General features: G+C 43.3%; 2 protein-coding genes across 4 annotated transcripts; one reads left to right on the top strand and one right to left on the bottom strand.

Annotated features, from left to right (window-relative positions):
- Positions 1–732: 732 nt before the first annotated feature.
- PRMT1 (protein arginine methyltransferase 1) lies at positions 733–18,962 on the top strand. 3 transcript variants are annotated; one of them, XM_063301121.1, is made up of 12 exons: positions 793–837; positions 4,112–4,169; positions 5,467–5,510; positions 9,384–9,485; positions 9,601–9,756; positions 10,147–10,210; positions 11,100–11,242; positions 13,316–13,403; positions 13,609–13,724; positions 14,665–14,815; positions 15,465–15,586; positions 18,112–18,962. In XM_063301121.1, exons 1-12 carry the CDS (start codon positions 808–810, stop codon positions 18,193–18,195), a joined length of 1,158 nt encoding a protein of 385 aa, XP_063157191.1. In that variant the 5' UTR covers positions 793–807; the 3' UTR covers positions 18,196–18,962. The 3 variants fall into 3 exon arrangements, with proteins under 3 accessions (XP_063157193.1, XP_063157192.1, XP_063157191.1); XM_063301122.1 differs by lacking the exon at positions 5,467–5,510 and having other exon boundaries at positions 758–837; positions 4,112–4,165; XM_063301123.1 differs by lacking the exons at positions 4,112–4,169; positions 5,467–5,510 and having other exon boundaries at positions 733–837.
- On the bottom strand, positions 18,600–26,361 carry LOC134495592 (DNA-directed RNA polymerases I, II, and III subunit RPABC5-like). The gene is made up of 3 exons (XM_063301124.1): positions 26,271–26,361; positions 24,522–24,627; positions 18,600–22,265 (listed from the first exon to the last, which is right to left on the bottom strand). Exons 2-3 carry the CDS (start codon positions 24,614–24,616, stop codon positions 22,157–22,159), a joined length of 204 nt encoding a protein of 67 aa, XP_063157194.1. The 5' UTR covers positions 24,617–24,627; positions 26,271–26,361; the 3' UTR covers positions 18,600–22,156.
- Between the last annotated feature and the right edge of the window lie 284 nt (positions 26,362–26,645).

Here is a 26,645-nt window from a genome sequence, read left to right as displayed (position 1 = left end):
TATAAAAGATGGCAAATGACCCCAGTGACAAAAAAAAAAGGTTTAATAAGCGGCGTTTTGCTGTTGAGTGGCACCTTGTCAGCCAATCGTGTTTGCCTTAGTTTTATTATGGGCATATTAGCCTCTGAAGGCACTTGCAAGGAGTATATCTTTCAAAAATTTTGGGGATTGAGAGTTTCCGGTCTCCGCCACTGCTCTTTCCCCTTCAGAATAAATGGCGCCTCCTCCCTCCCGTCCTTTGTCATACTGTACTTCCTTCATGGCGAAATAGGTTGCAATATGAGGTTTGAATGCAAACGCTCTTCTTTGACAGCCACTTTAAGTAATCAATGCGTTGCTTCTTCCCGCCCCTTACAAGTTAAGGCACCAAAGACTCGGAGAAACACAGAGACCTTACTGTGACTGACATCTAAGTCCCCCCCCCCAATAAATTATCCAAGAAATCGACTCTGATCCTTATTGGTGAACGGTTTCCCAATGGCGTTTCACGATCATGATGAGGAGGCGTTCTCCAGCCCTTCCCACCTTTGGCTAATTGACCGCAAAAAGCTGTCGGCGCCTGTGCAGGCCGAGCCGCCCTCTAAGTGTCCAATACGGTTTGATATAGCGCGGGGGCGGGGCCTTTCCGTTCCCGACGGACGGAGGCCCCACCGGCCAATGAAAACCTGGGAGGCGGGGCTGCCCTTTTTTCCCTTCCCTTTTGAGTGACGGCGAAGCCGCCCAATGGGACGCCCAGTCCTCTCCCCTCGACTGAACGAGGCTGGGGGAGTCCGGCCAGTGGTTCTCTTTTTCTGTCTCATTCGCAAGATGGCGGAGGCTGCAAACTGCATCATGGAGGTGAGGGAGTGGGGGGGCCGGGGGAAGAGAAAGAAGTGGGGAACCGGAGGCAGCCCCTGGTCCCCTCCAAGGGCCCTTCCGCCTTAACCCACCGAGTCTCTTCCAGACCCCCATGACGCCATAGGAATGGGAGGGATTGCCCAACTGAGACCCCTCCGGAGCCCCCTCGTGGTGACAGCCCCCCAGGCTTGACGGGGCCCTTGGGGAGCGTCTGCCCCCCCGCCGCACAAGTGACTGAGTCCCCCAGCTTCTGCCCCTCGGCTGCCTTTCTCCTCTTTCTCCTCTTTGGCGGTCCCATAAACACCATCCCCGCCCTTCCTCTCCTCACAGCAGTCCCTTTTTTCGCCGCCCCCCGCCCGGACTGTCCCCACGTAGGAGTGGGTCAGGGAGAACGGCGCTCCCCCCGCGGAAATACGTATGTGGGGCTGTTACTGGACGGGTTAGGCGGGAAAGAAGCGGCCTTTTCAAGTCTGCTAGGATCTCCTCCGCGGCTCCCCTTCCGACGTTTCAGTCCATTTCGGCGGAAAGCCTTGCGCCCCTTTTTCCACTTCAACGCGGTTTCTTTCCTCATGGGAGCCGCATGGCACGCCTGCCCCATAGGGCCCCGCCCCCTGTGGCCCGGGGGAGGCCCCCGGAGCTCCGCCCCCCAGCCTCGGAGCTCCACGCCGGCCCCCAAAGCCTTCCCGCCGCGGGTCCTCCTTGTTAGGCAGGACCGCGTGGGGTTCCTGCTCCTCGGATGGTTAGCTTTTCCCGCGGCTGAGGGACGCCCGTCCACCATTAGGTGCAGAAACCCGCTAAGTTTCTGTTTTCCCTTCCGCTGGAAAACACGCCGGCGCTGCCGCAGACGGTGAACTCTTTGTTCGCGGAGCTCCGGCTTTTTCGACGGCTGTCCCCGTGCCTCCTTGGCGTTTCCTTCTTTGGTCAGCCCCGCTGGTTCTCGTAATATTGGATATTATGGATTACTGGCTCCTTCCCACTCATAGAAATCAGAATCAACCCACAGACCAATCCCCCCGTCCCATATGTTTTCTCCCCGAATCTTTCTCCCAGTGAACCTCCTAATTCTTTGCCTGTAGGAGTAAGACGGTGCCTGTTTCCACCATAGATTTTCTGAACTGGTTTTTGCCCCCCTTCTTTTTGCCTGGTCTTCTGTCTGAAAGGAAGCTGTGGGCCTTAATGCCACTGATTCCCTCAGGGTGATTGCTCTTTACTTTGACAGGCCATTGTGCTCATTGTCCTAAGGGGGCTCTGATACCTTGTGGTGAGTTATTGCCTTCTGGCTCATTGTTCCCTTATGCTAAGAGGGTTCTTACACCTTGTAGTAGCCTATCACTTTAAGGTGGATTTACTGTCTAAGCCTCATGGGTGAAATGGGCAAGATTACATTTTTAGGAGGGTTTGCTTTAAGAGATCATTTGAGGAAAGGTAAGATTCCGGAGTCTTCAGAGAAAGCTTAGATAAGGCCCGGGTGAGATATGTGTGAAATGCAAAGCTCATGTTGAGTTGGAACTAAATTGAGGATGGTTGGATATCAAGAGGTTACAACATGTAGGCTTCAAGGAGCTGAAATTTTGGAGAAAGATATTGGGGAGTGGATGAATTATTTAAATTGGCAGATGACAGAGTTTGAAGAAGATTGGGAGGAAAGAATTATGTAGTGTACAGCTAAGCAAGAAATTGAAGTACCTCCTGCCTATTTCACTTGCAATGTTCACATGGTCAAAGAAACACCCATGTTGGGAATCCTTTGCCAAGTTTCCTTCCTAGAATGGGAATGAAAGGGCCCTATAGTTGGCTGTAGGGAAGCCATGCTTGCTATTTTCCAGCTCACACGATTTTAGATGTTCCCCAAACCCACTTGCCCTTCAGATTTTGGCTTAATAGGCTCATAGAATTGGAATGATCCATTTAGGCCAGACTTCCTTCACCTGGGCATTCACCATATATTGCTTATTGATGAGTACTTTGGAAGTTCATGAGTTGAGGAAAGCTGATTTAGGCCAGTAAGTTCAACCCCTTGCTTGAGGTAGGAATCCAAATTAAAATTACCCTAAAAAGTGACTCTCCAGCTTCCCTCTGAATTCACTCAATTTAAAGAAGAATATCGCCTCAGTAAGTAATTGGTTGCCTTAACAACTGTCCTTCAACCACATCCAAGGGCAGTTGCAGCTAGGGAGCATGTAGTGATGATGCTTGGCTTTGGTGCGGTGGGTTGGTGGGCCAGGGCTTTCAGGGCTGCCTAAGCCAGTAGTAGCACAGGTAACTTACAATAAAGTACAAAAAGAGATCCTACAGTTTTGCCCTCTGGCATTTTGTGGTATGGCTGCTGCATAGCTGTCAGCTAAAAATTTATCAGAACATTTATAAGTGTATTTTAGAAATACTTTATAGAAGTAGTGAATCCAATTGGCAGAGTACTAAGGATACAAGGAGCAAGGTGGTCCCAAGCAGGAATGTAGCATGAGGAGCCCCTGTCACCTGATGGATGTCTCCCATGCACATCTTAAATAACCCATGCAATGTTTGCATTCTGTGTCACCTCCGGAATGTTTAAGTAGCTGCTTCCAGCCTGGCTGTGCTTAGCAGCTCCTCTTGGAAATGCTGTATCTGAACATACATGAAGTGGAGTAGGTGGTGGAGAGAGCTGTCATTGGGTAGGTGTATAACTGAGACCTTGATGTTCTGGCATAGCAATTCTGCTGGCATTTCAGATGACTTTTTTTTTTCTATTCCTGGCATGGGATTGTGATAATCCCATAAGAGGCCTCTTTGTGACTAGAGGCAACCTTGCGCTGCGTGCTATAGTTTTGTTTGGTGATATGGTTGCATAGAAGGTGCATACATTATTTGGCGGGGAGGGTGCCAGCCTTTTTTTTTTACCATAGAGGACATACTACTGAAGACTACCTCTCTGATCTTGCATTTGCCAGCCCAGTTAGTTAGTTAGTTAGTTAGTTATCCATTCAATTTATATAGCCGCCCATCTCACATATGTGACTCTGGGTGGATTATTGCAATCCTAAATGCTGGTTTCAAGCTCTGGAAGGAAAATTGGTCTTTCTGGACACCAGTGGGAAGCATAGGAGAAACTGCCATTAACCCCTAACACAGAAACACATCCCAAAATTATCCCCTTGTTTGTTGGTCAACCTTTGTCATCTTTTTTGCCTCACCTCCTCTCCAAACCTTAATTGTTAAAATGATCCAGGCTCCGGATCAGTTCCCGTTGAGCTCCGAATTGACCTTCTTTCCCTTGTTACTCTCTCTCTCCTAGAATTTTGTAACCACGCTGGCTAATGGGATGAGCCTGCAGACTCCGCTAGAAGATGTAAATATCCTTTGAGTTCATGAACACTAGGCTAGTGCTCAGCCCTGGGTGTGGTGAGGCCCATTAGCCCAGGCCAAATCTTTCCTTGTTGTGTATCTGGCTTGGTGATGCATCATCCATTAGTCCCCCTTGCATCTGTCTTTTGCTAAAATTGCACCCGTAGTTATCCCCTTGCTTTTGTAGCTCTTGCTTAGATGTACTGCCCTTCTCCAAAACTGCTAGGACTAACTTAACACCATTTCCCATGAGCTCTAAATGTAGAATGTACCTACTTTCTGGTTCTTTGCCCCCTTCTTCACAGAATCAGTTTATGTTCCTGTCTCTTCTGTCTTGCTTCTATATGCCTCTTTTAGACCATACCCTTCAGTTAATCCTGTGATTACAGTGCCTGTTTAATCTGGGTGGCTAAACAGTGCAGGATGAAAAAAGAATGGGGTTCATGACCATACCTTTTTTTTTTGTGCAGTGGATATTCTTAAACCATACTGGTTGAAAATATGGAGCCAGGACATGGTGATTTATTTTAGATTGTTCACCCTGCTGTTGATGTAGACCAGTGTTTCTCAACCTTGGCAACTTTCAGATGTGTGGACTTCCAACTCCCAGAATTCTGGGAGTTGAAGTCCACACATCTGAAAGTTGCCAAGGCTGAGAAACACTGATGCAGACTTTTATTTATGTCCTTAGTGGAAACTGACTAGAGCCTATCCTCTTTTGATCCATTGATAAAGCTGGGAATAAAGCAATAGAGTATTTTACTGCAACATCTTACGCTTTTTTTTTTTGGAGGTGGAAAACGTTTCCTACTTTTTTTGGGGGGGATGGAAAATGTGTAGGCATTTCTTCATATTTTGAAAGGGGACAAAGTATGGGGGTTGGATTTGAAGCTTTGGATGTTAGGCCAAGGAACAGAGCAGAATGATTGCCTTTAGCCCAACTGCTTGATTTGCACATAGCTGCTACTTCCAGTGTGCTGCACAGCTGCTGTCCCATGGTGTTTTATGAGCATCTATTCCTAAACACCCACTTTTCAAGTTCTAGCAACTCAGACATACAAATTATTATAATGGGGTTCAAATTATATTTATCCTGCATTTTCTGGTTGATATATGGGCAAAGAGTTTGTACTTCAGAGGTTTTTTTCTCCCTCTTCCTCTCATATCAGTCAGCTTAAACAAAATGCTAACTGCAAGACATTGACATGTTGGGGACACTTTGTGGGGTAGAGCTGGAGGGCTCTGAGCGGGGGCGTTGTTTGCATTGGGAGCACTTGGTCATTGTTTCCTTAACTTTTATCGCAGCTCCCCACTCCTGGGGACACTCAGGGGGTAGAGCAGCTCAGGAGGTAGGCCATTAACAATAAAGCCTGCCAACCTTCCCTGTGCATTGTGGGAATATGAGACAGAATTGCCCTGAGAGCATTGGGGTGGAAGGACAAAGAGCTGATCCCCTAGATGTGGTGGCGTTAAGAAGACAAATGGCAAATTTTTACCCATTTCTGCCAGAGCCAGTAATTTCTCTCCCATCAGATGGAGCTAGTGCACTTCAGTTAGAACTTCAGTCTGTTCAGTGTTTGACTAGCCCAATGCACAGACTTGATCTTTTACTCCCTGTTTTTTTCTTCCTTTGGGGGTAAAGAATCCATACGGCTGAGGTCTTGTGACAACTTTTAAGGGGGGAGCTAAAATAAGTTTTAGTGAACCATTGCCTGCTTTTTCAGATGCATTTGAAGCTTGTCTGTTTCCTGTTATTGTAATATTTATCAATCCCCGTTTTGCCCAAGGCCATATCAACTTAAAAAAAACTCAAGAACAGAATAACCTATTTTTAAAACATCAAAAGAGCAGGATAAAACTTGTCATCCATTAAAAGCAACCTAAATGTGGCAATCTCTATGGCTTGCCTAAAGCTTTGCAAATATGCTAACAATCTGGCTTCCTTAAGGATTTAACCTTGAAAACAGAATTCTCCAATCTGGTGTCCTCCAGATGTGTTCGAGCAGCCTGGGTGAGAGAAACGTGCGCTTATGGCTTACTAGGATTTAATATAGAGCTAAAGTCCCCTTTGAGTTGAACTCAACTCTTGGAGATTACACAGAGTACCTGTGTAGAAGTCTTGGCAACAGTATGGAAATGGTTTGCCATTGTCTTCTGTAAAAAAAAATTTTTTTTTTTTACTTTCCAGCTGCACCCGCGGGATTTTCTGGATGCATCCCATCCAACTATTAAATAAACCTGATTCTGATTAGCTTTCTGAGATCAGCCAAGGACTTCGTATAACTTGGCTCAGTCCCCCCTCAGTTATAAGGCACCGTATCCTGGTAGTCATGTGTGCTCCAGAATACCATGCAGGTGATTGAACAAGCTGGTAGTAGAAGGAGGGAGCTATTTTCTATCATCTATACCAGGATTCCTCAACCGTGGCAACTCTAAGCTGTGTGGACTTCAACTCCCAGAATTCCCCAGCCAGCAAAGCCATAGAGATTGCCACATTTAGGTTGCTTTTAATGGATGTCAGGTTTTATTCTGCTCTTTTGATGTTTTAAAAATAGATTATTCTGTTTTTGAGGGTTTTTTTTTTAAGTTGATTCTGGGAGTTGAAGTCCGCACAGCTTAGAGTTGCCAAGGTTGAGGAACCCTGATCTATACCTTAGCATAGGAATGCTACTGTCTGTAATTGTTTTGCTAGTGTCCAGCAGTCTAGTAACATTTATAGGATTACTTATAGGATGGTTTAAATCAGCTGGGTTTTTTGTATCACTCTGCCAGGCAGTGACACTTTGTATTCTGAAATACTGTTTATACAGAATGGGACAACCTCAGTGTGGACTATTGTGGCCAGGGCAGGGAACAGGTAACAAGGGAAAAAATGGGAGGAATTGTAGGCCATCAGTTTGTCAGAGATTTGTGGATTTCAGGAAACCTTTCTAGATGCGGAGAAAAAAAAACAGACTCACAATCTCTGTGAATCTGAGGAGTAATTTAAGGTAGGAATAATTTAAGAGCTACAGCTATTTGTAATGGGCATTAGATGATTGGATCTTGTTTAAGACGGGATGTTTTGACTGAATGATACAGAATAGCTTGCCCTGCTTTCTCCAGTTATGCTCCCTCAAAATTTGTTGGATTGCAACTCCTCTATTGGCCATGTTAGGTAGAAATGTTGGGAGCTGTAAACAGATATATCTGGAAGGCACCAAGTTGGACAAGACTGGAGTAAGGATTGAGCTCTAAATCAGGAAATTCCGGTTTGGACTCAGTGTGATTTCATAGACAGATTTTAGTGGTTTGCCATCAAAATGAGAGGATCTGCATTGACAGAGAGAGGAACACTGATGCACAGGGCCACTCTGGGGGGTGGGGATAGAGGGAGTGTCAACAGTGTGAAAATCATGAACATGACTGGGGCAATTACAGCTCCACCCCTTTTTACCTGTGTGTATGAGAGAGACTTGCAATAGATATTAAAAGGGGCAGGCTTTGATCATCTAGCCACACCTACCATTTTGAGTGTCGACATCCTTGCTCGTGCAGTGTCTACTTGATGACCTACTTCCTTGAAGTCAGCCATCTGCTCTCTACACCAGCTATAGCTTCCAGTCACTCAACACTGGGAATAGTTAAAGTATGTTGCAATAGTCTAGCACTGAAATCTTAACTAGTTGGTGAAAAGTATTAATCCAAGTCCATGATGCAGCTTTTTTTTCAGAGGTTTGTTCTCAGAGAGGCTCAAATTCCACCTTCAACCCTACAACCTGTTTTAGGACGCACTGCTTGGAAATGCAGCTTGTGAAAATGAGTCTTATTCAATGATCTATGGCCTGTCTAACATAGGCTTGTGCTATATATTTTTCTTGCTTTCTCTGTTCTTCAGCTTTTCTATGTTTTGTAAGAAATCTTAATCAGTTGAAGATAAAAACATTAAGTCTACTCAGCAACTTCAGCTTGGTTTGCCAGAGACTAAAGGCACCAATTTCACCCCTTAAAATCCCCTCAAACTGGAAAATCAGTCCAATTTTGTAGGGTTTTTAGGATTAACTCCTCATTTTACTTGTGAATTTCACCAACCACCACCCTGCAAAACTGCAAAAAAAAAAAAAAAAAAAGGCCCAAGAATTTCAGTTACATGTTACTCACCTCTCGATTCAATGACCTTGGATAGCTAGTCTTGGGTTCAGGATTCTGCCCAGAGAGCTACCACTAGTCAGAACAGACTTCGCTGCTTAGTAGATCATGGGTGAACAAAATGAAACATGAGAATTAGGCCCAGTGCAGACCCAAAAAATGTTCCTTAAAATCAGTAAGTATAGAATAGCATCTTGAGGCCACCAGCACCTTGCTAGATGTGTAAGAGATTTGTGTGCTTTTTCTTACCCTCCAAATTAACTGTTAAAATTCTCATTATAACTGCAGTGTTATCCATCACCCTCTTGACAGGAGTCTGACTTAGCCCTTTGCACTGTCAGTCTGTGATTCTGCAAGAACCCCCCTCCCCCACCTGTATCTCTCCAGTGTGTTAATTATCTCCACCAAGCAAATCCTTCCCCCCTTTAGGTTACAAACAGAGTGACTTAGTACACATTTGCCTTATTGTGAAGAGGGAATTGTGGTAACATTTGTAGACTGTTTAACATAAGTCTGTTAACATAGATGCACTGTGACAAGTTCAGAAGGAGAGTATCAGCAACAGATTTTTGTAAAGAACATTGGAGCTCTGGTTTTTCCTTGGTGAAATTAAAAAAAACCCAAACCACTGAATTAACCTTCAGAAACTGAATTTTTTTTTGTGAGAGTGCGATATGAGGGTGAATTTCTACTATTTGAGGTACTAATACTCCTTTTTCTTTATGGCCGTCATCTAACTGATAGTTGCATGAATTTGCCTATGAGTAAAAAGCTGTAGTTCTAAAAGAAGCAGCATATTTGCTTTTATACAGCACCTGTGCGTTGACTCCCCTAAAAAGATGTTGGTTGTGTTTTGCCTCTCGCCCACAGGATGGATTGTTGAGAAAGCACATAGTTGTATCAGTATTTTTCAAATCCATCTAATCAGGCTTTACATAAAACACATTAATTGGTATTAATAAATTCATAGCTAAGCAGCACAACTTTAAATGTTTAATTAAAAAATATAGAACTATTTTTCCATAGCAGTGGGGAAATTGTAAGTTATATCAGGGGGTCCTGGGATGACTTGGGCCTCTCTGTATTTCCACCAGGTCTCGTGCACCCAGCCAGAAAGCAGCAGCAAACCCACAGCGGAAGAGATGACTTCCAAGGATTACTACTTCGACTCCTACGCCCACTTTGGGATCCATGAGGTGATAGAGTTGGTGGGGATGTGGTATGAAAAACAGAGATCCACTCTTGTCTGTTTTGGGGGGTGTAAATAGATTTTTGGGGAGTTCCCTGACATACCTTTTCTCTGCACCCTAGGAAATGCTGAAGGATGAGGTCCGCACACTGACCTACAGAAATTCCATGTTTCACAACCGGCACCTCTTCAAGGACAAAGTGGTCCTGGATGTTGGCAGTGGCACGGGAATACTTTGCATGTTTGCAGCCAAGGCTGGTGCCAAGCGGGTCATTGGGGTAAGTGTGACGCTCGTGTCCTGTTGGTCTCTTTTTTGTGATGGAGTCGGTTGGTTACAAAATGGATGAAAGGATTTGGCAGAATCCTAAACAGACTGGCAAACAGAGATTAAGAGTCTTGTACTAAAATTAGTGCTGGTAAAGTTGTACAAATTTGCCTTAGTTCTTCCTATGAAGATTTGGGATGACAGGCAAGAGAGAGAAACACCATTTGATTTTATGCTAACGCTTGGCATTCTTCAGTGCCTTTGCATCACGTGTATTTCCGATGGTTTTTCTTGCTAATTGAGGAAGAAAAAGGATATCCTTCTTATAATGCACTGCCTTATGAAATATCTCTCTCTATCCCCCCACCCCACTCCCCATTTTGGATATGCCCTCAACTAATAGATTGAATGCTCCAGTATCTCTGATTATGCTGTCAAAATTGTCAAAGCCAACAAACTCGACCATGGTAAGTAATTTTGTTTTTAAAAATGTCTCTCCTGTCCTCAATTTCTGGGTCATTTATCTGTGTATCCAAGGAGCCAATGTGGCTGCCATTTTCAGAAATTATCTTTGTATCTCCCTAATTATTTTTCAAGTATTTCTGGTCAGTATTAGGTGTTCAGCTACATTTTGCTCTACTTAGTTTCTAAAATTCCCCTCTGATTTTTCTGCCTTTTAAGTTTAACCGTGAGCAAAATTTTCCAGGCGAATCTGTAATGTTATTTTATTCCTTTGCCCCCTCATTTCTATTTAGAACTGTACACTTGTCCTCACTTTCAAGACATTTCCTGTCCTGCATCTTTTTTTCTTGGTTTTCTATTGCAGCAAAATGCCAGCATCTCTACTGAACATCTGGAAGTTTCCCTTGGTGCCCCTTATGCTGGATCTGCCTCTCTCAGTGCTGCTAGGCATCTTTTTACTTCTCCAGATATTCTTTTTCTGTACTCGCTGTCCTGTCTTTTTGGCCATCTTTTGCTGAAATGAGTTCCAGTGATGTGTAACTGAAATATAACTCCTTTCCCTTCTGCAGATCAGGCCAGCATACACAACATAATATTTCTTCCTCCAATATTTCCCTGTAACAATGATCCTGGGAGGTAGGCTAAGCAGAGAGAAAGTAACTGGTCCAAAATTAACTAGTTGTACATCCTTCCGAGGTGCTGTGGCATTTTGTAAAGCTTGTGTGTCTCATGCTGAATTCTTACACAGGGGTGGGAATTAAGATTTGTCTGTCTGTGGTTGAGAATCACTTGACCAAACTAATAATATGAGGAAGTCATCTTTGCCAAACTGATTTGCACCTTTCTTTTGTGCTGAAGGGTAATTTTAAATTCTGTCGTTTTCCTCCCCTAAAGTGGTGTCCATCATCAAGGGCAAAGTGGAGGAAGTGGAGTTGCCTGTGGAGAAGGTTGACATAATCATCAGTGAGTGGATGGGTTACTGCCTCTTCTATGAGTCCATGCTCAATACTGTCATCTATGCCCGGGATAAGTGGCTGGTAAGTCCCAGTCCTTGATTTCTGCCAGTGGTTCCTAGGACTAGGCTGTTCCTACCTTATTTTCAAGTCCAGATAATGGAAAATTCCTGTATGTCACCCTCTTGACAAAAAGGACAAGTGTAGTGGTAGAATAGTGGTGAGATGTGTGTAGAACTTTTGATTTTGAACTTACTTTAATTTGAAGCACCCCATTTTGAATGCGAAACAGCTGTTTTGTATTCAAAACTATCTGCCCTGATAATCCAGGAAGTGTTTCTAGCTTGAAATGAAGAGTTTTCAGTTCAAAAGACCACCAGAATGATCGGAGCAGTCCAATTTTGCACATGGAACAGCTGTTTTGATCTCAGAGCAGCTATTTCAAGGTCAAAACAGGACATTTAAAACTCAGGTTGGTTGAAATTCAGAAATTTGTGGACCACTAATAACAGCTATTACTCTCTTGGCCAAGAGAACATTTCAGAGTGACCTTGTCCCTGTAAAGTCTCAGAATTACAATCAGATTCATTAGACTCATCCCAGTATCTAAATCTTCTAATCTTTCAGAACAATACAGTACTAATTCCTTTAAAAATAAGACAGAAGGACACCATATATAGTAGCAGGGGAATTGTCCAGCTCTCGATCCGTTTTCAAAACCCCTTTAGAAATAATTATTCGTACCTCTGGCAAAAGTTACCCAAGCATTCACCAGCAGTTTGTTGGGTAGAAATGAGGAGAGAGAATCATAAAAACACATTTTGCTCTCAAACTGGCATATGTCCCTGAGGGACTGTAGCCATTAACAGAAAAAATTCTTCTGCCCTTGTTATAAACCATGCCCTGTCCTGGTATTCAGTTTTCAAACAAGCTGTGCCTTATGGGTCTCCCAAATACATTTGTGCTTCATGAAGAATCTCTCCCTGGTTGTTAATCACAAAATATAAAACATAATTAGAATTTCATTCTTAATGAAATAGTAGGGAAGCCCAAGTAAAGGTTGCAAAGTTTGTTGTAAAACCGTATGTTGCTGACAGCAAAATAGTGCAAGTACAACTGTAGATTTTTTATGTGGTATGCTTTATTTCACTCTGTTCTATCTTGTAGCTCTACTTTGTAAGTTTTATTTGATAAGTTTTACTCAGTCTGGGTTGCTGACCTGTAACACAGAATTTGATTTGAAGTGAAGGCTGTCTCAAAATGAGGCAAATGGCATATTCCTCTTCATTGAGCAAAAGTATCCCACTGAGTATTTAAAGCCACTTCCATTGGAGTAACTTGAGCTGTGAAGGTAGCCACGTTGACTTTTATTCTGAAAATGTAGCTTGTTCAGGGGTATCTTTCAGGGCAAGCTGCTTTTCTATGAACATTAATACCGATACTAGACTAGGATAGAGCTGTGGAATCTGTAGCCCTCCAGATGTTACTGAACGCCACTCCCTGCAGACACTAATCGCAGAGTCCATAGCGAGGGACGCAGGGACTGTACTTCAGCAACATCTAGACGGCTGCACATTCCTGACCCCCAGCTCAAGGACTTGTGAGGATGACAAGCTCTCAGGGAATTAACATTATCTGTTTTGCACTGTAATGACTATTAGTGTGAATGCAGTTTCAAACTACTGACATACATATCAGCAATTATATATGGCTTTTTGAAATTTGTGCTGAAGTCAGAATATGCGGTATGTTGTTTGAAACCTGATCAGTTACTCATTTTTACTTTTCATAATTAACACTCCTGTTAACTTCTCTAAATTACCCCTCCTCCTTATAGGGTCATTAGTACCAATGGTACTATGGGAAGGATCCTAGAAGTGTCTTTCTTTGTCTCTTTTCTAATACTTACTTTATTTTTATTTAGAATGGTTTATGCTGCTTGTAAGCCATTTGGGTATTACGGTACTGTATTGTTATTCTGAAAGTTGGAATATAAATAATTGTAAGAAACATGAATTCTAACATGTATATCATGTGTCCCATTTCCCCCCTCCCCCCACCCCATAATTAAAAAAAAAAGGAATTGGATTCTTTGGGAGGAGGAGGATTGTCGTTTTGTGGCCAATTAATTTTCTTTTACCATCCATTTTGTCCCAGACCCCCGATGGACTTATTTTTCCAGACCGGGCCACACTGTATATCACTGCTATTGAAGATCGGCAGTACAAAGATTACAAGATCCACTGTAAGTACCAAGTGCTTTCCCAGAAAGGACGCCAGGCCCTTTGAACACATAAGGGACCATCCATGGGGGGAAATACGTTTGTTGATGACTCCTTTGAGGGAACAAAATTTTCTTGGCTTCTCTTTATTGTACCCATTGTTAGTGGGTGACTGTGATTGCAAAGGCTGATCTGAACGCCTTCTAAAATCTGTGTTTCTTACTGCAGGGTGGGAGAATGTATATGGATTTGACATGTCATGCATCAAAGACGTGGCAATCAAAGAGCCCTTGGTGGATGTTGTTGACCCAAAGCAGTTGGTCACTAATGCCTGTCTCATCAAGGTATGATGGGCTGGGATAACTTCTCTTTCTGCCCTTTCCTTAATTGCCATTGCTATGAGCACCCTATCTAAAATGACAGTTGGTGCTCTCTGGTCATACATTGCTTCTAGCATTGATCACTTTCTCTGTTGTAGTGGGTCTTCCGCCCGGTAGAAAAAAAGGCTGAACAATATCTATTGCAAGGATCCTGATTTGGGGGGACATTAAGCTATCCCTAAAGAATGCCACTCAGATGGTTGAGCAGCATCCCAGGACTTTGCAGAACTTAGAGAAAATATAGCGCCAGCCCAGAGGATTTATTATTCAGCTTTTGAGCTTTCTCCTAATCTTACTGGGTATTTAGTTATGATTATTTGGTGTCTGTCACTGCAATAGGAGCTTTGCCTTTCTGCTTCACTTGTTTTTTTGGCAGTGCATCTCTCTGCTTTCTCTTTCTGTGACACCTGCTGGTCTGGATTATGCATGCAGATGACCCATTTGGGCACTTTGTAGGCAAGAGAGAACAGCTCTGGCATATACCTGGAGAAGATGATAGAAATAGGCAAATGGGGTCTAAGAACAAATGCAAGATCGTTGTATTGAAGAGCAGCAAGGGGGTATTCTCTTTTGTTTCCCAGAGAAAAAGGGAAAAACAATCAGATTTGGTATAGTCACCTGAAGGCCCAGAGCAGAACAAACTACCGGTGTACTTACATAGTGAGGGTTGCACGGATGCTCCATCCTCTTCAAAATATTATAAATCGCTCACCTTTTGTGTTAAACACTAGTTCACCTCAGGATTCCTCTAGATATTTGGCTTTCAGATGTTACTGTTTTGGCTTGTCTGCAGAAGACTGATATCAGAAGGAATGATATATTTTGTTTTTTTTGGATAATGAAGGGATGTTGACTTTTTTCAACCTGTCTTGTTTTCTCACTTCTTCCTACTCATGTGTGGCAGGAAGTAGACATCTACACAGTGAAGGTGGAGGACTTGACCTTCACATCACCCTTCTGTCTCCAAGTGAAACGCAACGACTACATCCATGCCTTGGTTGCCTATTTCAACATAGAATTTACCCGATGCCACAAGCGAACTGGATTCTCTACCAGTAAGGGCACTCATTACTTCAGTTTGGGAAATCTGTCAAGAAGGGACTTTGATTCAGTGTGGGGGAGTTTGGGTGCTAAAAATGTTAATATTTTGGTGAAGGATAGAACTAAGTCAATGAAATTTTCAGTTTTAAAATAGGACTAGTTAAAATCCATGATAATGCAGCACTTCGGGAAAGGCTAGCCTGGTGTTTCTTAACCTTGGCTGGAGAGACAAAAAAATAATTGTGGGAATTAAGCTACTTATTTCTCCTGCAACAGTGTCCTGGAGCATGATGAAAAAAGAGTTGACCAGTGACTGTCTGGGGAATTCTGGGAGTTGAAGTCCACACAGCTTAAAGTGCCCAAGGTTTAGAAGCACTGGGCTAGGCTATTGCTGGCAAGGGGATAGATCAATTACAACAGGTTTGTGTAGTCTGTTTTTTCAGGAGCCTGGATATCCCCACAGTGTAGAGATTGTTGTAGGTTTTACTGATTGGGAGACTGAAATGTAGGATTGTTGAGGGATTCAGAGGAACTTCAGCTTTTTTGGAGGAAAAGGTCTGAAGTCCACGAAAGTCAAGCAAATGGTTGGAGACATGTTGTGGGCATATGGTTTCTCCTCCTGGCTGCCCTCTCTGCTCAGCTTCATCATCTTACTACCTTCAGGTCCTGAATCTCCCTACACCCACTGGAAACAGACAGTCTTTTACATGGAGGACTACCTAACAGTGAAGACAGGAGAGGAGATATTTGGCACCATTGGCATGAAGCCCAATGCCAAGAACAATGTGAGTCAGGAGGGTGGTTCTTTTCCTGCAGTGTTTTTCTGGAAACCTTACATCATTTCCTTTAATGGCAAACTTGCTTGACAAATAGAAATGGAGCCCACAGAAGTTTCTTTGTTTCTTACATTTGCAGAAATATTTCCTTTTTTAAAGGCCATACTAGGCAAAAAGACAGCTAACTAGAAACAGTCCAGTGAGGGCCAAGAATATTGATAGCCATGGAGTGTTGAGTGTCAGTTGGATGTGCAGTGATGGAGACAGATGAAATGGTTTGCTGGAGAAGGGCATGGTTGGATGGAATTCTGGTTAAGAAGCACTTACTCCTATTAAGCAGGGATTTCTTGTTCCTCTGGTCGAGGTGAATTTATCCATGCACGGACTGGACAAACGAGCATAGAAACATTCTGTTCCAGAACGGAACATTTGCCTATAATTGCTATTATGTGATACACTTCTGACATAAGAGCAGCTATGGATAAATGTTCATAACTTGAGCCCTCTGAAAGTTGTGTGTGCAACTCCAAAGGCTCCTAGGTAACGGGTTACCAAATTATAATTTTAATGTGACAGAAGGGGACCAGAGACCCTGTGATTTTAATGAAATAAAACTGAGTTTAGTTTTTGTCCTGGTACTATTCACTACTTTTTGGAGAGTATATTTTGGCCCAGGAAATTTTCCATGAGACCCAGTTTGGTGTGGTGCTTAAGGCATCAGGCTAGAAACCGGGAGACTGTGAGTTCTAGTCCCACCTTAGGCACAAAGCCAGCTGGATGACCTTGGGCCAGTCACTCTCTCTCAGCCCTAGGAAGCAGGCAATGGCAAACCACTTCTGAAAACCTGCCAAGAAAACTGCAGGGACTTCTCCAGGCAGTCTCTGAGAATTGGACACAATTGAACGGATTAAAAAAACTTAAGTGCAGATACATGCTTTGGTATCTTTCTCCAGAAAAGTCAGTTTCAGATACACACACATTCCTGTGGAAGTGCTTTAACCTATAGATTTAAAATGACCAGGCATTAGAACATGTCTTTATTATCGTTCTGGGCTTTAAAGAACCAAAATCTGATTTAGTAGCTCCTGCTTCCGTAGGAGGATTGGGTTCCTAATGTTCTTGGATGTCCTGCAATACTGGACAAGGTGTGCTTTGGAAAGGGAGGAGGAAATGCTACTTCTGAGAAAGGATTAGTAGTGCTCATCTTTCATCTTCTTAGCTCCTGAGCAGCTGATAAATACACCCTGAGTGGACAGTGCATGAGTTGAACTAAAGTTACTGATGAATGACATATATTGTGAAGGAGATGGCAGGTCTTAACCTGGGCTTTGGCTGTGTTGCCAACAATGGTATGACTGAAGTGGTCTAGGAGGCTGCCAGTTTGGCAAAATTGGTTGCTTCCTGCCATAATCTAGGCCAAAAGCTGATCTGAAATGGATTTTCCCCCCATTAGGGTGGATACATATGCTGTTTAAAAGGCTTCTGCCCTTCCCTTCCCCCAAACCTAATTTCTCCATTCCTTCTCAGTTACATGCTCCTGGTTGCTGGGAGTTTAAATAAGATGGATTTTTTTTTAAAAGGGTGTGATTGGCCTCTTATTTTTAAACCATAAAAAGGCATTAAAACGTTACCCGTTTGTTTATCCAGTTGCTCTTCCATCTCATCTCTGCACCATAGACTGCATTTAGCCTGTGGGAGAAGGCCAGCTAATTTATAGCTTTTATTATTTTTTTTTTAAAGGAAAAATTGTTTAGTCGTGACTCAGGCTTAACTGATGAAATTTGCATAAGCTTGTGAATATATAAAGCTGGTTCTGAAAAAAAAGTTTTTTCTCTGTTAAAAACTTGCCTGCAAGATCTTGTACAAAACTAATATAAAATTGGGATTTGGGGCTTTCTCGCTTAAAATGTCATGCGAGAACCCTAAAGTCTTGCCAGATTTGGCAAACTTGTGAAATTTCAGCTGTTTTCATCAGTGTACTTTAATCTGTATTTAGGTTCCAAAAATTAAGTGTGTTAAGGTGATGTGCTGCAGGAAGCTCCCATCACTGTATTCATTCGGGGGCTAACTTTTGCTCCAGCGAGGTGTTCCAGCTAAAGTTCTTAGGGGAATGAGATGGTTTCAATTTCACAAGAGTTTGTGCTTGACTGGAGGTTGCCATTCTAACGTCTCCCTACGCCCATCAACATTTACTGCTGTTACCCTGTGTGATGCTTGGTGCAGCAACGTTTCTTGCCACTTGAAGAAGCAGATGGATGAGGGCAGGGGACAAGAAAACGCTGTGGAGAATTTATTGTGGAAGGATCTAAAGCTCAGTCCCATTTACCCCAGTTATGTGAAGCAGGGATGGAATAGTTAAGGAACACACCAACATGCAGGCTAACATCCGAAAGGAGGAAATAACAATTTTTGCAGCACTCTAATGACGAGTAAACCTGTCTCTTAATGGAGATGAGGCTGAGCTTCCTGTGTGTGGTAGAGTTCATTGCGTGGAAAGAAAAATGTTTTGACTCGTTTTCTTTTTCTCTATGCAGCGAGATCTGGACTTCACCATCGACTTGGACTTCAAGGGCCAGTTGTGTGAGCTGTCGTGTTCAACGGATTACCGGATGCGTTAGCCCCTTTGCCCCCACAGGTTTTTTTTCTCCTCCTTCAACAACCCTTGCACCCAGAGCAAATCCTCTGTCCTCCTATTCAGTTGACGTATCACTAATTCATTTCATTGTGTAGTTCCCTATAGCTGCACCTCTGGGCCAGCGAGGAGAGGGTCAGTATTAGAGGCTAGGGGGAAATAGCCAAGATCCCCCACCCCCAAATCCCATTGCCCCTTGTTTTCAAAAACTTCCCTTTCCCCAACTACCAGGAACTGAGGCTGTTAGCACAATGGAAGACACACACGTGGTTTGTCCGTCCGTTTGTTCTGAGGCTTGAGTGCCAACAGCAGGCTTCCATCATGAATTTTTATTTTTGTTAAATCATTGTTGGTCTTCTCTGCCAAACTGTGTTGCCTAAAATTTTTCTCCCCCCCCCCCCCATTTTTCAGAGTAACACTGTTCCTTGTCATCACCTCCAGTGCAAACGCTGCTTGGTTTTCGGGGGTACATCCATCAATCTTGCGTCCAGTCAGCAGGATGGGCATCCCAACAGGTTTTTTAAATCAAGAGGGCATGTGGAGGTGTGGGTGAAAAAGGCATCTCCATTTTGTGGGTGTTGTTTTTTCACTGGCGGTTTTGTACTTTTCCCTCTTAAATTTCCTGTTCAGATCTGTGGAGGGTGATGGCGTTTTTTAATCCTTTGCCCTTGGAAAGCTGACATAGTGTGACTTTCATAACTTATGGTTTTTATATGGTTACATTCATGAGGAAAAATAAAGAAGTTGAAACCAGTTGCTCCTTCTTTTCATAGAATAGGACAAGGTGGTTGTATGCTCATCTGCCTGTCAAATGACTTTTGGGTGGTGCTTGAAGAGAATGTCTCTTTTGGCTCCCTGCAGAGTTTCTGTGAGAAAAAATGTGTGAATAGAACAGTGGGTTGGGCTGCGCTGTGGAAAACTCCAAAACAGTCTGACCTGGGGAGGCATTTAGGAGGACACACAGTACTTCCATCCCGTTACCAATGCAGCTATAGGATTTCTTACAAGGCAGTTCCAAGAGATGAAGGACAGGATAGCACCCCAGCCTTTCCATATATAGAAATTAACTGAAGCAACTGTGTCTTCAACTGTGGCTCAAGCACAGACTCCATAAGCACATCGGTGAAGAAGGCTCAGTCTAGGAAAACAGTGCAGGCCACTTGTGTCCTGTGCCCCAATGCCCACGGCAGCTGCTTTGAGTCTGGAATAGCCCTAAACTCTCAGAATTACGAAACTCAGGAGCACTTTCCCACACAACCCCTGCATTCACCACAAAGGTGGACTCCGTCGTCATCCTCAACACATACTAACCCCAATTCTTCACATTCCGTTTCAAGACGAAGAATCAAAGCAAGCATAACTAGGATGATAGGTGATGCTGACATCCAGTAAGTGGATGAGGAAGAGTTGGAATTTAGTTCAGAAGAGGGAATATGTAGGGTTTTTGTTGTATTAATTGCTTGAATTAAGAATATTACAAGATTGCGTAAAGGAATATCTGTCTAATCTTGTTTTCCCAAAATTTCGTTCTACCACGGAGGATGTGAATATCCAGAAACTTGTCCTAGTCTACTATATGGGTAGGGAGAGACAAACAAATAGCACTGATTCAGCAGATGCATTCATATTTCTTAAAATAGTTTGTCCAGGGTTGCAGAAGGCAGGGCAATGAGGCCTCCAGGAAGCCTTTTAAAAAAAATGTCTTGGCTTGAGGATGGGTTTTAAAGTTGCATTGGTGTGTTCAATATATCAGAATTAGGGTCAGAGAATTAGGATTAGACTCAGAATGGAAAGTTTTAGTGAAGTGACAGTTCATTTAATGGCAGGGGCAATCTTGGGGTCAGGATTGGGGATGCCACGCAGCTCATAGCTACCCACTCCTGAAATAAAGGCCCATATTAGAAGGTGCTCCTTAAGTCTGTCTGTCTTGTGTTTCTACTTTATGCAGACTCTTAAATAAGAACAGGATTTGTTGCTGTAACTGAACTCCATTATAATTTAGTGTCAACGTATGACTGACTGTAGTGTGAATTAGGAGGTGGGAGGGCATATTCGTCCTTGCAGAAGATTGCAGATTCGTGCCCTGGAATCTCAGAAGTGAAAGAATCAGGGAAGTGAGTGATGGGAGAGAACTTTTCTGTGGGATCCAGGAGTTAAAAATAGTTTTGATGCTAGCAATGGAGGCTGCCAAACATGGAAGGAAGGCAGATTGAATGGTTCAACAGGCCACCTTGTTACAAAATTTGAATAAAGGAAGAGTCCTTCCTCCTGAGACATGGCACCAAAATCATTCAATCTGAAGTTAGACAACAGTCGCATTTAAATGTTCATACCAATAATAAGCTTTTTCTTTTTTGGATGCCCCGTGTCTCTCTTTCCAGCATCCAATATATGCCCCTTATCTTACTGTCAACATGTATCAGCCACAGCCAGTTTAAGATGGATCTAATTTAGGCAATGTGTTTCTAAGTGAACTCCAATAAGTTTGCAAAATTGTGTTTCTCAGCAGTCTCAAACTGCATGAGCACAATTATGAAATGTTTTTCCTATGTGATTCTTGTGAGTGCTGAATAGCTGAACTTGCCACATTTACCTCATGCAATGGTTTTGCCTTCCTTGGAAAGTCAATTTTTGAGTAACAAGTCTGAAGAGAAATGTTTCAACTTTCTAAACCATTTATGTTAGGAGGGCTGGCCCCCTGGATCTGTGCACCCCTGACATCCAGTTGGAGGCCTCCCAGTACCCTGAGATTATGACACTGAATTTTGAAGGCATGACCAAGGGACATTTTACAGGTGTTTGGATGGTTTTGAGAGAGGGAATGGGGGCGGTCTGCCTCTGCCACCCCCACCCCCACAAACCCAGTGGTCAAACACAGAGTGGAAATGCGCCGTGCCCCTGGTGACATCAAAGCACCATCAGTTTGCTTTCCGTGACCCTTCAGAAAGTGGATTTGAGTTGTGGCCCCCAACCTTTCAAAGATGCCCATCCCTGATTTTTATTCTAAAATGCACTGCTGCTGAGAACTGTAGTAAACAAAACCCTGTCACTACCAAGATACTAATATTGCACTGTTGGTTCAATGAAAGCAAAAATATGGTTTGGGTACTGAAACAAATTCCTTCTACTTGGACTGCGGCAGGGAATCAGTCTTGGGCCCTATCCTCACAAAGGAAGGCTATTTCTACAAGCTATCATGGCCCAATTTCTCTGCAAATGTTTGAAAACAACTGCATCGTTCACAACTGTTTATTTCAATGTGTGTTCCAGTATAATCCTCCTGCACCTGCAGTGTGTATTCCCTCACTCACAGAGGTCCATTTGGAAAGAATTAAGGAATGATAGTCCCTTTAGTTTTATACATCTTTTTTTAAGTTCCTTACATTTCTGGCTGCCTGATTTGTATTTATACCCAGATACAGCAAGAAGGTATGATATTCATTATTTATATGTAGGTAACAACTGCTTCTGAGACAGCTCTGTTCAGGCACGTGCTCCTGACAATTAAGGAGCTAGCAAGCATGCATGAGCAATCTCCAATTTATGGCCATTAGTGGCTTTGTTACATTCAGAGCTGCATGCTCCTTTGGACCCCGGTTGCTGGTGGTAATATATAGCTGGAATGGACAGGCCAACATTTTCTGTTCTGCCAGTAGCTGCTGCTAGTATATTTGCTTTGTTCTTTCACTCTGCGAGCAAACAATAGCTCCATGAAGATCCGTTAAAAACAGCACTGAGTATAAACTGGTATAGATGATTAGCTCAGCAAAGCATAGGCCTGACTGATTTCATGTACGTAGTATTTATTTTTTATTATACATCACTGAGTGGAACTCTTTCCACTGCACAACTTTGCCATTTAGTGGGAGATGTCAGTTTTAACACAAACTAAGGGATGCAAATGTTTATAGCCCATTCCCATTCGGCTCTGTTCTGATTTCCTAATGCTATTTCTCCAAAGGTGCATAGTTCAGCAGCTTCTCAATCAAATCCACGTGGGACAGAAGCATCCGGCGACAACAGTAGCGCTTCAGACCAAGAGCATCCAATGCATCTCTGGGGAAAGTAATGGAAACATAATTAAAAATGGTGTATCTCATCTTTGCACAGGGCAACTTGGGTGAATCTCTTTTCTCTGTGTAAGGCTGCCAACTTCTCTATCACTACCCTGCAGCCTGATTCAGAAGGTGAGGAATGCTAATCTCTGGCCTACTACTAAGGTTTACTTACTGATTCTGGCACATTCAGTTAGTGGATGCACACCGGTTCCTGTAGGTTTCCACATTTTTCATTAGGTATGGTTGATGTGCAACTTGAGATCTTTCTTGGATAGATACACTCAACCATGAGTTATCCATATTCTAGCAATATTCAAGCCAGATCCTTATAACATTTTATATAATGTGCCGGTGGGTTCAGAAATTCCAAGAATACAGTGGAAAAAATCAGCATGGTCCTCCAATACTATACAACTTTGGGATTAAGGTATCTTCTTAAACTCCTAGACTATTTCTGGGATAAATGCAAAGTGCAAATGTTGTTAAGCCCTAAAAACCGAAGAGCCTCTTTTTATATAAACCTTCCCTTCAATTGAGCGCAACATCAGAAGCTTTTGTCCATGTACCTCTATTTTCTAGAATCATTTTTTGTAGCCAACAAAACACTTTCAGTTGTCCTCAAATTTTTAAAAGTCCCTAGACAGTTGCCATATTTAGTGTTAATTTTTAAAATGTCCTAATTATGCTTATATTCCACCCATGATCCAACAGTTTCCAGGGATACCTCTTTAATGCATACATCAAAACTGTGAGGTAGGCTAGAGTGAGAGAAACTGGGCCATGACAACTTTGAGTGTGCTACCATACATAATACTGGTGCAGATAATGTGCATCTTTAAAACTTTTAGATACCGTTTATTTATATATTTTGCAATATTCATAATTGGATCCACCCCCCAAAAAAACATTCTAGGCAGGGTACAACAAAGACAAAACAAAAACACTAGAAAATCACAGATAATGAAAATCATCTACAGGTGATGTGTAATTCAACAAATCCAGACAGCATCAGTTTGGGAAACATTAATATATGCACCGAGACTGATGCTGATATTGCTGGTGCACACTGGATAACTGAGAAAGACAAAGAATACCAAAAATTCAGTGTATACTTCATTGATTATATTTATTTATTTTTATCCTGCCTTTATTATTAGAAAGGCTTTTGATTGTGTTGATCATGTCAAGCTGTGGAATGTGATTAGAAAAATGGGAATCCCACAACATCTCATTATCCTCATGTGAAACCAATACACAAGTCAGGAGGCCACAGTGTAGACAGAACATGATGAAACAGAGTGACTCCAGGTTGGCAAAAGAGTGGGATAAGGCTGTATACTCTCCCCTTCTTTATTCAACCTATGCTGTATGCAGAATACATACTGAGGGAAGCTGGATTGAAATAAAATGAACATGGTTTTAAAACTGGAAGAAGGAACATCAATAATCTGTGCTATGCTGATGACTCTACTCTGATAGCTGAAAATGCAAATGGTCTGTGAACTGTAGTACAATAAAAATCAAGGAACACGGTGAAAATAGGACTAAGATCAAATATAGACCAAACTAATGGAAACAGGTTCAGCAACCAACCTTAGAACTGACAATGAAGTTAATTAAATGGGCGGCTTCTGCCTTTTAGGATCAACTATCAATGGTAAAGGAACCAGCGGTCAAGAAATATACCACGAAAAAAAATAGCCATGGTAGAGCAGCCATGAAGGCCTTAGAAAAGATATTCAGATGCTGTGATGTGTCTATACCTACAAAGATCAGAACAGCACAAGCCATGGTATTCTCTGTGATGCTCTATGGAAATGGAAGTCGGACTTTTGTGAAGCAGAATAGAAAGAGTATTGATGTTTATGAACTTTGGTGTTGGAGAAGATTCCTGAGAATACCATGGAAAGCCAAGGAAACAAGCAAATGGATCATCAGACAAATCAAGTTCTCACTCCAGACATAAATTACCAGACTCAAATTACCATATTTTGGACACATTATGTGAAGACTTGGGTCTCTGGAGAAGATTCTAATGCTGGGAAAGGTGGAAGGAAAGAAAAGAGGACAACCAGTAACAAAGCTGATGGACTCAATTACGGAGGCAATGGGTGCACCACTTGGAAGACCTGAAGGACCAGACTGGGACAGATCCTCCTGGAGAAAATCTATCAGTGTGGTTGCTAAGAGTCAATGCCAACTTGGTAGCACATCAATACATGCCAGCAAATAACAAAACCTTCTCCAAACTCACCCTTCTGTGTATTCAGCCTGCAAGAGGCCCAGGTATGCTTCCCACTTGTTCCCCACAACTTTACCACAAGTGAAGCATCGTACAGGGATGATCATTGTGAACTAGCCTAGAGAGAGAGAGGAAGCTGGAGTCAATCAGGCCTCTGATAGGACCAAATTTATTTCCCCCAATCTTTCTCAACCGTTTGTCCTATTTTTAAGAACAGACATAGAAACAGTGTTGTGCTGCATCAAGGTTAGAGGAAAAGTTCTTGCTGGTTTTTTTGCTGCCAACCAGATCATCTGGTCATCCAGATTTTTGTAGCCCATATCTGGTCACCTTGTGCCAAAATAACTTGACCACTAGGCATTTCAGGCAGCATATCCAAGTCCTGTACGGGAGAAAAAAGTTTCTGCGACTCAGAGTCCACGCAGTGCCCACGACTACTATTCAAATACTTAAGACCCATCACCCTCTCCAGACTAAGTCACGGATGACCGCAAGATCACTGCTTGAAGCAAAATGGGGCTGAGAGAGGAGGTGAGAAATGAACATCTCTACTGCCCCCCTTGGTGATTATAAAACAAGAAGACACTTTTTAAGCCACTTGTAAAACAGAAAACACTTGTTTCAAAAGAGCAGCACGCCACAATTAGTGCAATGAAATTTCACCAAAGCCACGGCTTCTTGATGAGCAGTTGAGTGTTGCTGCCTCCAATTAATATTTGGTCCACATATTGCCTCAGTTTCTCCCTGGCAAAACTGTTTTTCGTTAAGAAGCAGATACCAAAGGGCCTCACTCTTTTATTGCACTTAAAAAAACTTGACCTACAGATGGCTACTTGGAGCAGGAGAGGTCTTTGAGAAATAGATGGGTGCTGGCTGGGGAATTCTGGGACTTGAAGTCCACACATCCTAAAGTTGCCAAGTTTGAGAAACACTGCTTTATAGGTGGCTTTACCCAACCAGTTATACCCCAGAGACATGGGGACCACACTCCCTAACATTCCCAGTCTTCAGCTATGCTGGCTGGCAGTTCTGAGAGCTACAATTCCAATAAGTGGAGGGGCCAACAAACTGGGGAAACCTGAGCTGGTACATTAAATTAATCCCAAATGGGGATGACTTGTTCATTAAACCACAGGGGATCCCCCAAATGGGCTAATTTAGTAAACCATGGTTAAGTTATTCATATTATGCTTTCACTCCTCAGGAATGGAGAGTCCTTCCTATTTCTCCCATCAGATTCCACCCCACCCCACCCCACCCCACCCGAATTTTGGTCAGAAAGATAGAACATAACTATTACAAATTATCCAGAAGACCTCACCCCTCTTTTGTTACGCTTGTAAGACCCGCACGCCAGTCTTACATTTCAACAGGTGCTGCTTTCCCATTACTGTACAGTACTGTACTATGCCAATTCGCTTTAGAGGAGAAATAAAAGGCTTCACCGGTTTAATTGTTGCCTCTACTGCGAGTGGGACGCCTCCCCGAAACGCAGGTGGTCAATTCTCCCCCGAGGTTCCCCAATAGGCTCTTGCTTTCAGGAGAGGGAGGGTCGGGCTGGCTCCCCGGCCCTCCTTTAGTCCCCCACCCCCGACAGCTCCCAGTCCCTCGCCCCCCCTTACCTCGGCCCTTTCCCTCCCTCCCCCTCTCTCCCGGCAGGAACCCGGCGGGCCCTTGCACCGATCGATCCCCCTGCCTGCCTGTCCGCGGCAGCCCGGAGAAACCCTTCCTTTCGCCAACCCGCCCCGTCTCCGTTCCTACCTTCTTCGAGGTCCGCTTTTCACTCGGAGCGCGGCGCAAATGGTGGCGCAGCAGCGTGGTCACTTCCTTCGCGCTTCGGCCCGCTAGAGGGCAGTGGAGGGCGGCGGAATCGCCGCAAGAGGCGGAGGAAGGCCGGGGGGCTCCTCCCTTTCCTAACGGAGGGCTGCTTCCTCTTCTGAACAATAAATCCCATTAATTCGCGGCAGCGGTTTTTGTTGTTGTTGTTGTTGTTGTTGGCAGGCTTGACTTTTCCGTCTTTCGTTCCTGGGAATAATGCATTTAATGGATTTTGCAGTTTTGTGCAGCCTGCATCGCTTTTCTCGCTCACTCCCACAATACGTTTTCCGGGCCATTTTAATTAAGCGAAGGGTGGTA

The sequence above is a fragment of the Candoia aspera genome, chromosome 4 (genome assembly GCF_035149785.1).
Source record: "Candoia aspera isolate rCanAsp1 chromosome 4, rCanAsp1.hap2, whole genome shotgun sequence".
Lineage (NCBI taxonomy): Eukaryota > Metazoa > Chordata > Lepidosauria > Squamata > Boidae > Candoia > Candoia aspera.
The sequence above is the reverse complement of the archived record's forward strand: the minus strand, read 5'-3'. Positions and strand labels throughout refer to the sequence as shown.